We start from the raw sequence: 14889 nt of genomic DNA on the forward strand, positions 1-14889 counted from the left end.
CTTAATTATAATTATTTTTCCTTAATTAACATGTATACGCCTGTTAGATGATGATTAACTGGGTATCTCAACCGATTAAATTACTCACAAAGCATAAACTATACAGCAAAATCATATCATAATCATGTATAAAAATCACTATTACTTTGAACAACCACTAATAAAAACTGAAGACAATATTTTTCAGAAGTGCAGTTAACTTAAAGCTTGTAAAATATGAGACCTTTTCTGGGCAGGATGATTATGACAGAATAAAGTTCAGTGTTACTAATGTGTGTACTCATCTTAGAGTATTGACAAATGTCATGCACAAAATAAGAAATAAAAACATTATAGTATTGCACTGAACAATTGCAACACTTAGTATACATTGGATTGGAAATAAATAACAGCAATATGTTAAAAATATAGAATTATTAGTACATTAATGTACTTCTGTAACTGCATCTGTAACATTTACCGTACATAAAGACATGCTAAAGACACTAATTTCTCTGTGGGAACTTGATTTTTAGAAACATATTGCATTTTGTCTAATTATAAATAGAAAGTTCCTCGTTTGGCTACAATTAGCAGGTAAGGAGTCAAAAGTGATTCCAGTGTTTGAAGTTTAATCAGGACAACAAACCTTACAACAGTAGTAGTGCAACTTGCAGCAGTGGCCTTCACATAAAAAAGGACAAACAAAACAGAAGCTGGAACATCAGACAAAAACTCCATTCAGTTTGGGTCATTCGTATTGACTGTGTGACTTTTTCAAGAAAAAAAAGACCCTTAACTGAAGTCAAAAAGTGCTGTTCTGGGTTTTACTTTGCAAATATATCCTGATAACTTTATTATACTCCTTCAGGAGACAAGCCACAGTTTAACAGGTGGAGATGCACATTCAACTCCAACTGAAGGAATCATTTTCTCTTCATCCCCAGCCTGAGTCCTGTCACAACAGATTTGGGAGTCTTTCAAAGGTCATCTGTGTATTATTCAGGTAAGACTGAGTGACTTATATCTGCTCTAGATGCTCCTGGAAGAACTTGAAACCTCTGTTAAACCCAACACGTCACACTCCTAAATACATCATTACACTAATCAAAAGACAAAAAAAGTACACTAAGCCACACTCACACACACTCACAGGCAACCTCACGTTCATAAACCTGATAAATAACTGTAAAGAATGGAAAATAAAATATACAGCAGATGGTATAATACAAGTCAAACATTATCAGGCAATGCTCCACCTACCTGACCAATAAGCAAGTTGAATAACATGTCGACCAAACATTACCGTCCAATTCATACCAGGACAAGAACACAGTAGCTGAGTGTAATTGGAGTACTTCAGAGTGCTTTTGATTTTGCTCACACATCAACTTTGAGGCTTTTTAGGTGTCTGATAACATGAACCAAAAACACTTCAAGTACTTGAAACATTTCTAACCATGATCCATTTTGAAATCATGCCTTTTCCCAGTAAAATAATGCTCCTGTCAGAACCCATTAATGCCTGTTAGCTTATAATACCCATCCACACAAAGGTGATGACAGAAGCAATAAAGATTTTATTTCTGTTGACCAGCGAAGGTGATAAAAAAAAAAAAATACAAAGCGTCAAGTTCACCTTGCAGCTGCACAATCAGCAGAATCGAGTCCTTCCCTTTGAAAGGAAAGGACATGTCCTCTTCTGCCCCCTATGGGTGAAACTGGAGAGAGCATCCTGCTTACAAGAAGACAAACTCATCACTGTTCCTCCTGTTGTTACTCCTGCTCAGTTTGCCTGGGGGCAGAATGTGGGCTGCAGGTCCACTGTTACTACTGCTGTGGCCTTCAAGTCCATAATCCTGACCACAGCCCTCTACGAAGGTAAAGATGGGGTACTTCTCCTTTGATGATGACAGGGCCTGAGGGGACAACAGAAAACCCGGTCAAAGCACAGTGTCCCAGAATGCTATAGGATATCTCACAAACAGACAGATTAAACTGGACAAATGTCAAGAGAATACATGAATAACTACCAAATCAAGTCTTTTTACATCGTGAGACAAAAAAAAACTACAGCAGTAACCACTGATTATATTCATGATCACTATGACAGTGTGCTGATTACTGTCATGGTTAGTTGAAATCTTCAATTTCCTCAACCCACACTACAAGAATCAATAGTCTGCATTCTTTGTTTATCTGAGCTTAATATGAGGCCTCAGCAGACACAAAGTGAGTATCTTCCAAAGTTACAGTGCAGTACAAAGTTCCCCCTTTGCATGTACAAGCTGAGCTGTCGTAAAGGCACAGTTACGCAAGAATTTTGTACTAAAAAACAAAGCAACTTTGGAAGATATCCACTTGATCTGTCAAAAACTAAAACCTCATATTAGCTTCAGATAAACAAAGAATGCATTTTTTTCCCTCTGTCATTAAATACTCCAAGTTTTAGTCAGATAGCGAGTGAACAGTTGAAAAACTCACCTCAGTAACAGCAGAACATAGAGACTCAAAGTCCTTCTTGTTTTTGGCATAAAAGCCGATGGTACAGCTGGGATCCATGCGACTGAAGGGCATCTTTTTGGGAGAACTACAATGGAATGACTAGGGAGTAACAGAAGCAGACAATAAAGATCAGTAAAAAGGATATGTGGATCTTTTGTGGTCTGTACAGTCACCATTGAAAGTTACATGATCCAAGTTCAATATAGTCTGAGACAGAGTGAAAAAGCCAGACAGACTGGCATGAGGAATAGTGCAACCAACCTCCAGCGAGAAGTTGACCTGCGACACATCCACCACAGGCTGGCAGTAGTGAGGGTCCAGATACAGCAGCTGCTCATCTAACACACAGGAAGGAGAAGTCAGGAAGGGGAATTAAAACACAGTACTAAATCACTGCCTGCCAACTGCCAGTCAGGTGGCCAGAAACAGATGAATATTTCAGTCACAGATTTGCTGTTTCCCCTCTTCACAGACCCAGACGCCACGAATCCCAAGCATCAGCAGCTGCCACAGCTGAGTCCCACTTCTCTCTCAAAGTAACAGTTTTTGTGTTTTCGCGCAACAAGGTTTCATTTCCAAAACAGTTTTCACTTCTTCTATTGTGTGTTTTGTGGATGCATTGCCGAGAAATTGGATTCAGTGATGAGGGAGAAGTATATTTTGCAAAGTGTTGGTTGACAAGTTATATGGTTTAGGTTATTTCTCTTCCGACTACAATTGGTGGTTACAGTTTGTCGCTGCTCCACTTCAGCTTCACAAGAACACTCGTGACGAACACGCCATAAACGCAGCAGCATCTCTCTGCTGAGGTTTACCTGACCCTTGACATGTGAGTCGCACAAGACAAACAGGAGCGACAACATGAGGGATGCAGAAGTGAGAGCTCAACATGTTCAGTGTACACTATGTCTTAATAATAACACATGTTCTTGTCTACCAAAGAAAACCAGATTCTTCTGCGGAATAAGGATGTTACTTTTCACTCTCTTTTTATCACTATGTAATTGTTTGCACACCATTGGACTGTTCTATTCTTTATGCTAGTGTGATTTTAATTATTTTATATATTCCATACTCTATACTCCTTTGTACTTGACACTTCAATACCTTATTGCATACTGCTCTGTGTTTCTTCATCTTGTACTGATGCTACTGGATACTGAATTGCCCTCGGGATCAATAAAGTATCTATCTATCTATCTATCTATCTTCTCGTTCTCACCTTGGAAGCCAATGAAGTAAAGTGAATGCTTCGGTTTGCCTCCGATGATTCCAATACAACATTCCAACTTTAGGATGTGCTGTAAATGAACACAAACATTTTCCCTGTGAGTTCAAAGATGGTGACACGGTTCTTCATAAAAGGGGTCGATAGACAGGTGGCAGAATATTCAGACCTTGACACATTCGATGTAGGACGGATTGAGGGCCTCCCCTCCGAGCCGCACAGGGACCAGTATGATGACAGACTTCCAAGCTGGGCTGGATGGATCAGGAGGAGCCTGGCTTAGAGACAGGTCACATAGACGCACCACATCCTCTTTGTACACTGCAGTGCAAAGAAATGTGATGAGGGCAAAGAAAAAAAAATATGCACAAATAGAAATACATGCAAGAAGGCATCTTCAGGTGAGAAGTTTTAAAAAAATGAGTACATGCTGAAGCAAGAAAAACACATTGAGACAAAGCATACTGACACCTCCGAACAGAACACTAACAAGGAGGGATTATTAAGTTCACAAGTACCTGTCTGTTAATCTCACCTGTACAATCCTGAGCCACATATACAGCCAGACTGTGGACTGCAGATGTTTTGGCTACTGCTTTCCTAAAAGAAATGGTCAAAGGGTTAACATTCAAGGAAAATAGTAAAACCTTGCTTGCCAAAAAAAGAACAAAAAAAAAGCCTTTTCCAGTGCTCTTACCGTAGTATGTGTGCCACTATAGAGGGGCCATACCAGTCACCAGCCTTCTTCCCTGAACTTTTGCCAATTTCGACCAGCTGGTGAATCCCAAAAGGCGCTGAGGGCTGATCCCCGAACAAGATGACCAGCCTGTGATGGATGGGCTCTGCCTGCCTGTCCCTCACAGATTCAGGTCTTTTTTTCTGGATGCATTTGGGTGCCTGATCACTTGGCAAGGTTTTTTCAGGGGTGTTGGATCCTCGTGGAGAACCAAAGGAGGGGATGGGGACCCCTCCAGCCCGGGCTGGAGAACGCGGTCTGAGCACCTCAAAGTCCACATCAGTGAGCTGTTGAGCATCCGGCCAGGTCCAATCTGTAGAACACAAAAACACCTGCATTTAGCAATCATGTATGTGCAGGTGATATTTTACTTGATTTTTTCCGGTCATGAACTTTATAACAATCAGAGACATCTTTTGAATGCCATACTAACTGGCACGAACACACAATGACATAATTATGAAAAGACAGACTGAGACAGAGCTGGAGAGAGAAGCAGCACACAAGGAGCCATCAGACAAACAAATGCTGTCTGCAATGAAAAGAAACAGGAATAAAGAGACAGCCTGAATAGGGTATAAAAAACGCTTGAGTAAAAAATTAAAAAAAAGACAAGAAAAAAAATGAGCCACACAACCAGTGCAAATAAAGCTTGTATGGGAGAGAGATAGAAAGTGGGAAGAACACAGGAAATAGACAAAGAGATGGAAGGATGATAAGAGGTCAGATCTAGTGTTGGTGGACTGTTAATATTTTTGAACAACCATAAATAAAAGGTGTCTTAGGTTCTCACCTTGGTCAGATCTGACGAGACAACTTAAGCACTTAAAATCCATTTAATTAAAAAAAATACTTTCTTCCTGCAGAGACAATGTAACATGCATCACACTATTGAGGGATAACTGGATCTGTTCCACTAAATAGGAAAATCAAGTTCAACCAGATTAGCTGACACTGTGTGCTGCTGTGATGGAAAAAAAAAGACTTTTAATTTTTATTTTCTGTGGGTGAAAGCAAAACTGTGTGCAACAGGAAGAGAGACAAACCTCTGGGCATCGAATGGACCAGGAGTCCCTGGGCCAGCAGCATCTGCCCACTGCGCAACATGCAGCCCCAGCCGCAGTCTGTGGTCCAGGTGGAGCCCTCCAGCTGAGGGAACTCTCTCCTGTAGGTCAGCCAAATCCTGGACACGAAAGCCAGACGAAACCGCTCCACCTCCTCTGAGGGAAGGTGAAAAATGGCAGAGGAAGAGAAAAGAAAAGGAGAACAAGAGAGAGAACTGTTATCGAGTTTCATTTGAAAGATCCGCTTGCATGTCTGAAATAAAATCACTACTTTGCATTGTCTGATGTAAATCTAACAACGTTTCACAGGAAGCATTTTTATACCACTGTGGTTAACCAAAACACACATCACTGCAACACCTGGGGTCTGGTCTTGTTGACTTCTCTTTCTAGACAGAGAGGCGTTTTGTCTTTTAAAGATACTTCTATCATTTTAAAGCTTACCTTCACTGTTGAGCAGATAGGAGTGTCCCAGGACAGTGACTGGTGATATCTTGTTGAAAGACGTTTTGGATTTAACGGTCCAACCTACATAGAGAGGAGCAAGGAAAAAAATGGAAAACCCATGTAGCCATTACAGAAGGCTGACTGAGGTTTTGTGAAGACATTTGTCATGATGTTTTGTAGCATTTTCATCATCAAAAAAAGACAGAGGCAACTGCACACTCAATCTTCAAAACTGAGCACCAACCATATTTGACGTTGTTCCATGCTGACACCAGTTTGGCTTTCAGTTTGTCCATCTCGTCAGGCTCCCCAGTTGCCTCTCTGCTTGGATCTGGTGCCTGTGGCGGTCTGGGACCAAAGCTGCCCTGCCGCTCCAGGGGCTGCTTCCTTCGGCTCTCAACCGGCTCATCCTGCATCACCCCCCCTACGTACTGCGCTGCACTGGGGGAAACGGAGTTCATATCTCTGAGCTGTCAGAGCTGGACTCTGCTGCTCCTCATTGCAACACAGAACTGGTGGGGGAAAAAAGAAAAACAGTAAGAGATCAGGTAAATTAGTGACTGTCAAAAGGAGTTCACACTCTCTCCAAACATTTTTAGCCTCTGCTTGAAACTTACTGTATTACACTTAATGTTTACTTAACATCATATGTTTGCACTTTTTACCTATTCTTTTGCACTTCCTGAGTTTCTGCCTTTTTAAAGTTTTTGTGGAGTCATTCCTCATCTGAATGGAGGTCTACACAGATAAAACTGACTTGAATGGCCATGGTCAAGTGACTCCTCCACTGCGGTGTTGTTTTAGGATAACGTAGCTTATGTCAGCATGTTCTGTTCTATTCATGTTCTGCACAAGGCAAACACCTTTAAATTCAAGTAGATATAGTAGGAATGTTGATTCAATTAAAAGTCACTCATCTACTACATTCTTGTTTGCACAAAGACAGTGACTGGACAAGTTAAAGACTGACTTATACTGTAGCTTAATTTGTAGGGAACCTGGTTTCTTGGTTGGGTGGTTTTAGTGGAAACCGCTTCAGTTTGTGCTACAAAAAAAACTAATAAACCTCATGACAACTGAGCAAGTAGCACAAGAAGATGTAGAGTGTCAGATGGTTCACAGCAGAGCTGAAAAGATGAATGGGTGGTGGATCCACACAACATTTAACATATGATGCATTTTTTGGTTTTCAGAGAGTGAAAGTGCTCCACGCTTCAGACTAAATGATAAATTTAGAGAAAGACTAAATACACTTGCAGCACTTGTTGAAAGTTTTAAGCAGACTTTAAGTCAAGATTATTTTGTCAACTTACATTTCCAATGTTATGAATGAAATGTCATGCTCTTAAAAATCACATGGTTTTATTAAACTGTAAAGGAAACAGGCCCTACAATCAGTATGTTAACACAAAGCCAAAGGTTCTCACTTCCTGGAAAGGCATAAATAAATACAACATTGTTAGTGTAAACTCAGGTCATCTGTCTTCAACTACTGACTTCACAATGCACAAAACACAAAGGAAAGTACCAGTGACTTTTCCACCCTGCCGGGAAACTGATGAGTAGTAGTTTCAACACAGAACATATCTGTGGGAGAAAAAAAAAGCCATCATGTGATAAGCATTTGACAACCGGCATGTCGGGCTCTTTCAGCTTCTGTGAAAGTCAGCTGATTAAGAGGGCTGTCGTCCATCGTTGTAGATCAGTCCCTTTCACGCTTCATACAATTACTGAAGGAAGAACAGAAATGTATCTGTCACGACACTCGTAATATGTCGCCGGACCTGCAAATTAATCAACACACCAACATCCTCACAGTAATTTCAACGTAAACCAGCTCTCGCGACGTCACTGTAAGATCACAAACCTGATATTTGTCTTTCAACACAAACCTCACAGCCAGGTTACCGCCGTAATCGTACCTCCTTTAGACGTATTAGTAGGTTCACCTACATTTCAGTATTTACCACTTAACAACTACATACCTGCTGTAAATGCCGGTTAAGATTGTCGGTACTTTGTGGTAGGCTGAATCATTTCAGCATTCTCCACTCCCTCTTCACCCACGACTGCAGGCTTCGCGTATTTCACTGAACTAGCTTACTTAAGCTAGCTAACTGTAGCATTGTTGGACGCTAGCCGCCGGCGTTATGCTACCTAGCATGAAAGCCGGTGGACTCACCACAGATCTTGATCTTTCAAAAAAACACAGCTGTAGTTAGCTGATTACGCGTTACTTCGTCCAATAAACGAACTAATTCGTACGCACTGATGTGAAAATAATCCAAATGGGTTTTGCCTCCCACACTACCCACCGCTTCAGCGTCTCCCTTTGACAGCAGAGGGAATTTACTTCCTGTTGTCCTGTCCTGACGCAGCGCCATTGGTTGAAGTAATCACCGTGAGAAGGCTGATTGGATAACTTTAGAAAGACAGACTTTGGCATTGAGTTATTGGCTATTAACTCTTACAGTTATGTAATCTGTAACCTAGGCTACAAATCAAACAGTAGTAAACAAATAAATGATATTCATTTGTGTAGATATGACGTGTGATTAGTAATACAAGTGACAGGTCCCAGATGTGTCCAGTATTTTTCGTAAAATATTTTATGTACGCATGTTCAAAATAACCTGAACTGCAAGTGTCTATTTATGTCATGTCCTACTTAAGAAGTCAAACAGTTTAATAAATTTGCCAATAAATGACCTGTTCGCTTAAATCACATGAAAGATGTTTCTTTAAAAAAAAAAAAAAAAGAATTACGCGAGACTTGATAGCTCCTTGAACTATCTTGAACTCCTTCTGTTAAAAATATCTCCATCTTGTTGTGCTTGTACCTTTTTCTCCGCAGGCAATTTAATTGTCACAGCAGGAAAAGCAGGTGCTAATGACATTAATAAAGTGTTCATCAGCTACGATTGCAGCTAATACTTCACAACTGTCTTTGACCAGTACAAATGCAATGAAAAAGTTCTATTAATTTTAGCAATTTTCTTATTTTTCATGTTTCGACCCCTGGTTAAGAAGTAATCCATGCGAGTGAGCCAGAATGGAGTCCTGGAACAGAAAAAATAAATGAAAAATAGTCACAATGTCAGTATGTCATTACTTCCAGCTGACATGTTTATTTGCTTTGGAATTGTCCACTAATTAACTGCATACATAATGCAATAAAAAATGTTGAGTGTGATTAGATTATGCAAAGGTTGCTGCAGGAAATAAATAAAGAAAAAAATGAGTAAGATGTGTTTTGGAACAAATCTCAGAATTTTATTCCACATACTGCACTTAAGGTGTCTGCATTTGAATCACATCTATCACAAACAAAAATGGCCAATGGTACAAATAAATACACTTTCAGTGAACAGAGAAACGTGGAATGTTTTTATACTTGGACTTTTGTGTTCATTTGTAGAATCCACATTTGTATACAGTATATTTACCTTTTCTTCAAAGTAAAGTTCAAACAATACCAGCAAATTCAGATTTTTTACCAAATAAAGTGCATTTAAACTACTCTCTCTGTCAATCACAAAACAAAAAAGAAATTCTCAAACATATAACACTAGTATAGACACCACTGATTGGGAAAGGCCTAAATGGGCATAACAGTTGTATAAGATTACATTACAGATAGTTTTTCTTAATCAGATGATCAGAGCCGACCTGATAAATCATTTATTACATCAAGATATAAAAGAACCCCTTTTTAGCAGAATATATAAGACAGTATATTGAAAAATGTTAATCCCTATTCCAGAAGATATAATTAACAGTCACGTGAAGAACACAACAACAGGAAGGAAATAAATTCATGTTTCAAGTGTTTCTTTGATAATTACTGCAAATATTTCGTCATCAGAAACATAAATGCATATTCAGTAACCCTATGGCTAATAACAGCTATTCTGTGATAGTTTGGTGGTATGGGCTTCATTACACAATCTCTCACTCCACCAGATTATTGACCATTAAAGAATGAATTAATGACCATTTTGTGGTATCATGTTTAACAGTGGATGTTTTTAACCACTGGGGGGCAGTATTGTACAATGTTATATTTAAAAAAAAAACCTCAACAGTTAGCCCATGTAGTGCAGTCTTAGATTCCAGGATGGATTGCTAACAGAATTCTTCATTCTTCATTTCATTTTTTCATATTAATGGTGATTATGATTGTATATTTCCAATATTGCAAAAATGAATTTCCCACTTAGTGGCTCTACATTGCTTTTAGTCACTTCCAGCTCATTGTTTTGTTTTTTTCAAACAGATTACACCAAAACAATGCTGCAAGCACAGCCATACACCAAGAGCCTCGCGCAAAACAGCTGACAACATAGGCTGGAGGAAAATCAAGAACTCTGAGTTAAAACTATTGTTCAACACCAAAGTTTGGATTAGAAAATAAATGACAGATAATAAATGCCGAAATTGCAGTTGTTGGTTGAATCACTTTACATTTGTAGAGCCTGGAAGAATCAAATTCATTTCAACCAAATCGCTGTCAGAAAGCAGTTTTTAACAAATCAAAGCAGGATTAAATTGTTCAAACCCTGCCTTCTGCCCCAACTCATGAAATGAAACAGTGGCATTATTATCACAAACAGCTGTAAAAGGCTTGGACTGGACTGAGAATGACTGCAAAGGAGATGAATACGACCAGCGGCAGAAAAAGTTTTCCTTCTTGTTTATCCTTCTCAGCACTTTTGCTGAGGTGACTGATTCAAACACCTTTATCAGTATGTTACTTAGCACAACGTGAGCTTTACATCAGGCTTGACAATCTAGCTTTAGTACCTACTGTTACAACAGTCATTCTGATTATGCTGTAGATAACCTGGTTTTTACAGGAACAGGTCTGTTGTGTTATACTGTACCATGCCCATATCCACAAATCCTACCTTAGCTTTAGAGCCCTTTAACAAAGTACAGTATGCTACATCCATGACTCCCTGCTTTTCCTGTTTTGGCTCAAAACAACAAATGTGGTTACTATGTATGTGCTTATAATTATGCTTTACATACTACATCCACAAATAATCATCATTGTGCCTGTGTGACTTGTCAATAAAGTGGCAGGACACTGAGAGCAGCTACTGGAGCCTAACTGCTGTCTGTTTATTTCCAGTTTGGTTTCCTTACTGAGTCAGTCGTGCCCAATGTAATTACTCCTTGAAAAGACACACATGTGCTCACACAATCCTTAAGTTTCCCATTCACAAACACACCAAATCATGGACCACAGGGGTATGGATTTAAATGCATGAAAATCAGCTGCTGAGACTGCTGCCTCCTGTGTCAGTGTGAGCGTGTCTACGTGTGTTTGTGCACGTGTGTGTTTTCGTGTGCGGTTGGAGGCAGAGGGAGAAAAGGGCTGTGGTAGCCCTCCTGCAAAGGGGAGATAAGCCTTGAGCCTGAGCTCTGTCAACCCTGCTTTCCTCTGCAGCAGGACACACACTTCAAGAACCACAAGAAATAGGCCCAAGGTGGCTTTACACACACACACACACACACACACACACACACACACACAATCCCCTGTGACAGATGGAGCCGAACAGTGCTTGATGTGACATCCACTGACAGAGTTCCTGCTTTGGCTTAGTCTGACTGTGCACATCAACTCAGCAAACTGCCGGACGAAGAAGAAATGAGCTGAATCATCTTGTCGCCTGCTTCATCCGCTGTAGTCAAGATGAGGCTGCAGGTCATTCTTGCTGTTTGATGCAAATGTTACCGTTTAACTGTGCCTCAGTTCATCCCCCCGTTTCATCGATAAGCAGTAAAAGGAGAAAGGGCTGGTTGAAAGACAAAATAGAGTGAGTGGATTTGGTATTCACAGTATTCAGCATGTTTTGATCAGTAAAGCACTTTTTGACCTTCTTGTACCTACAATACCTTTACAGTACATATCAAATGACATGCGTTCACATAGACCCACACACATACATCTGATAGAGTTCCACATTACGTTAAGAGTCTTCTTAATAAATACTTTATGATAGAAAATCAACAGATAATGCACCTTTACAGTAGAACATTTTACTCCCGTTTTTCAGTTAGAATTAGTCAATGACTGGAATCAATAAATAACATTTCATATACTCTGAAACTGGAATGTACATTGTTTTTAAGTGCTTGACCTCTGTTGCATTGTTCTTCCAAAAAAGGCAACTTTTTTCTTCTAAAGTCCCATTTTGGGACCCTATGGGGTCACATTTTCGGTGGGCTGCTACCGGTTGCAGCCTTTTCTAATGGTGAAGCAGCAGGACTTTGGGTCACCACTGCAGCCCCAACAACCACTCGACCACTAGCAGGAGCGTCAGACTTGCCTGCTGTGCCTCCCTGCTTCTCCTCTGCTGCCTTAGTCTGCTGGTCTTTACTCTTAGCCCCCTCCTGGGAGCCAATCTTAATTGGCCCGAGGACATTTTTGGCCACAGTGGTCAGCTGGCTGACGAAGCTCGTCTTCTCGCCAGGGGACACAGGCCGCGACTTACAGAGGGAAGGTCCACAGAGGGAGGGGGTGACAGCAGTCGGGGAAGGAGAGGGAGAAGGTGAATGCTCCTCCACCACCTCCAGGCGACATTTGTCCTCCCAGTCAAGGGTTCCGCGGTAGCAGTTGACAGGGCCAAGACCCTGCCTCACTTTGCCCAGTGAGAGCGGTTGCCCGTGTGGGGGGACGACGGGAGCGAGAATGCGAGCTGGGAGTTTGGGGCTTTTGGAGCCAAGGTCTGGAGTCCTCGGGTCACTGCTCTCAGCTCCAGTCTTTCTCTGGCTGTCCCCCATACCTGATGGTTTAAAGGTTTTATTCATGCTCAGAGGACCTGCTGTCACTGTTGAGTTGATACCAACAGGTTTATCTGGAGCTGAAGCAGAACTCTTGGAGAAGACAGCGCCAGGTAAACCAGGCCTACTCTTGTTAGTTCCATTCTGCTTTGGTTCAGTTCTGCCCCCGAGCTGTTCCTGGGGATCTTTACTAATAGATAACGCATCTTTGGCTGCCTTGTGGGCTTGCTGTTTTAGAATTAAGTCTACTGGCTTCTTTTCAAACTCAGCCAGACTACCTAGACTTCCTGTTGTTTTGGTAGGTGTGCTAGGTGTTGCAACTTTAGTGGTTTCTGCACTTAGTCTGGAGCTTGGGCCAGCCTGAGAGCTCAAGGGCAGCTCACCAGTGTGAGGTTTTCTTGTTAAGGATGACTGGGATACTGTGTCTCCAACTCGACTCAATCGCTCTAGGACTGTTGTTGTATCAATCTCTCTCTCTTTCTCCTTCTCCCTCCCTCTCTCCCTCTCTTCCCTCTCCCTCCCAGCCAGAAGTGTTTCCCTGCTTAGTGGCGACTCTTGTCTCCCTAGTCTCCGAACAGGTTTCAGGATCCCAGTCTCTGGGCTGGTTGAGGATGAGGGTAATGGTGGAGGATTAGGGGGCATATTTTCTCCTTCGGTCTCCTGCAGGCTCTGGAGCCCTAGCTCAGAGAGAAAGGCATCCTTACGGTACTCAGAATGTTGCACCTCCAGGCTGAGTTTCCTCAGCGGACCCCCCAGGCCTCCCGTGGAACTGGACTGAGTCAGAGGCGAGCCCAACTTCTCTGCTGACTGCACCCGTTTGAGAAGAGGTGATCGAGGGGGTTCAGCACTCCTGGGCCTGGGGCGGACCACTGGTGGCGAGGAGTGGAGCTTGGCAGGGAATGACTGGGTGGTGTTGGAGCTCCCCACGGTGTGACCAGGCAAGGGTGGCGGTGAAGACTGGGTAGGAGAGGGTGTGTGGGCCAGCGGAGACAGGGGAATGTTACCAGCAGACTTACAACGGGCAGAGCGATACTGGCGATGGAGTTTTGGGGAGAGGCCATGCAGGGAGCTGGGCCTCATGTGCTGAGAGGGAGCAGGGGAGTTTGGAGTGCTGGAGGCTGGAGAGCTGCTCTGGGAGGAAGCACCTGAAGGAAAACGGATGGCAGAAAAGATTAAGGTAAGATATTCAGAATCCTTGCGAAAAAGGCACAATTTTGATTAAAAGGTAAACATAATTCTGGTGTCTGACTTTAAAAGCTAAGTTTTCATATGAAAGTAATTTTGGAAATCTCCCAGTTTTATGTTCTAACAATACATCTAGCTTTGTATCCGCCTTTTGTTTTGACGCTTTAAACAGTATTTCTAATATCAAAAGATTTCCAACCATTACTATTTGAACATTTGTATGTGCATTGTGTATTTCCAGTGTCCTACCGAGGTATGAGGGCTCAGGGGTGGAGCGGTAGCCCTGAGTTGGGGACCGGGCAGACAAGCTGTGAGTTGGTGAGCCAGGAAGACTCTCACTAGAGGACAGAGAGCGATTCAAAGAGGACAGACTGCGGCTTGTGTGCAGCAGATTGGACTGCTTTGTGATCTTACGGAACAAGGAGTTTCGCTTCTTACTGCAGGACAGACAGACGAAGAAAAGACAGGATAAGACAGTAAGATCTAAAATGGGATTAATGGATACAGATATAATGTACATTCACCTGTTAATAAACTTGACTTTAAAAAGACAATTTTTTTATTTTATCATTTTCAAAAGCATATCAAGAGTTTTATTGAATGCATTTTTTTGCATTTGTTTTGTTTTGTCCAGCTACAATGTATGAGCTAAAATGTACAAAACCAGTGCTCCTTTGATTTACGCTGTATGTAAGACAAAACAGGTAAAGTCCTTCACTACTGTACTATATTTTACTAAGACATCATTTAAGACGTCACTAACGCTATCAGTGCTGTGGTGTGTATACTCCTACCTGTCCTGGCTGTCCTTGCCCATGGTTCTCTTGTTTCGTCGGGCCATCTTACACTTGTAACTGGCCTTGCGGGCAGGACCAACTTTGATGGAGGTATTCTCAAAAGGTGTGGTTGTCACGGTCACCTTATTTCCACTCTGCACAGATCAATAAAGTTGA

General features: G+C 41.6%; 2 protein-coding genes across 8 annotated transcripts in view; both read right to left on the reverse strand.

Moving 5' to 3' along the window:
* Window positions 1-590: 590 nt before the first annotated feature.
* On the reverse strand, window positions 591-8394 carry atg4da (autophagy related 4D, cysteine peptidase a). Of its 3 annotated transcripts, none has more exons than XM_046411731.1 (12): window positions 8275-8356; window positions 7945-8154; window positions 6204-6471; window positions 5957-6040; window positions 5495-5668; window positions 4410-4761; window positions 4248-4312; window positions 3882-4033; window positions 3707-3785; window positions 2746-2822; window positions 2464-2583; window positions 591-1898 (listed from the first exon to the last, which is right to left on the reverse strand). In XM_046411731.1, exons 3-12 carry the CDS (start codon window positions 6418-6420, stop codon window positions 1719-1721), a joined length of 1500 nt encoding a protein of 499 aa, XP_046267687.1. In that variant the 5' UTR covers window positions 6421-6471; window positions 7945-8154; window positions 8275-8356; the 3' UTR covers window positions 591-1718. The 3 variants fall into 3 exon arrangements, with proteins under 3 accessions (XP_046267687.1, XP_046267679.1, XP_046267694.1); XM_046411723.1 differs by adding an exon at window positions 7488-7546 and having other exon boundaries at window positions 7945-8325; XM_046411738.1 differs by lacking the exon at window positions 7945-8154 and having other exon boundaries at window positions 8275-8394.
* Window positions 8395-9037: 643 nt separating this feature from the next.
* The window catches only part of LOC124071241 (microtubule-associated serine/threonine-protein kinase 1-like), a 61663-nt gene continuing 55811 nt past the window's right edge, over window positions 9038-14889 (reverse strand). For 3 of the 5 annotated variants that reach the window (XM_046411767.1, XM_046411783.1, XM_046411775.1), the window contains 3 exons: window positions 14731-14867; window positions 14186-14373; window positions 9038-13896 (listed from right to left, as the gene is read on the reverse strand). In XM_046411767.1, coding sequence (XP_046267723.1) covers window positions 12179-13896; window positions 14186-14373; window positions 14731-14867 — 2043 coding nt within the window. In that variant the 3' untranslated portion in view covers window positions 9038-12178. The remainder of the gene's footprint in view (window positions 13897-14185; window positions 14374-14730; window positions 14868-14889) is intronic. The other 2 variants (XM_046411759.1, XM_046411751.1) reach the window with 1 other exon arrangement.

This window comes from Scatophagus argus, chromosome 2 (assembly GCF_020382885.2).
Source record: "Scatophagus argus isolate fScaArg1 chromosome 2, fScaArg1.pri, whole genome shotgun sequence".
Classification (NCBI taxonomy): Eukaryota; Metazoa; Chordata; class Actinopteri; family Scatophagidae; genus Scatophagus; species Scatophagus argus.

What these genes read in the sequence shown, in the direction of transcription:
- atg4da (XM_046411738.1), bottom strand. Translation starts at nt 6,420, where the DNA reads ATGAACTCCGTTTCCCCCAGTGCAGCGCAGTACGTAGGGGGGGTGATG. An exon ending in CCTACATCGAATGTGTCAAG is followed by an intron (nt 3,786 to 3,881) that starts GTCTGAATATTC and finishes GTTCATTTACAG; the next exon opens with CACATCCTAAAGTTGGAATG. An exon ending in TTACTTCATTGGCTTCCAAG is followed by an intron (nt 2,823 to 3,706) that starts GTGAGAACGAGA and finishes CCTGTGTGTTAG; the next exon opens with ATGAGCAGCTGCTGTATCTG.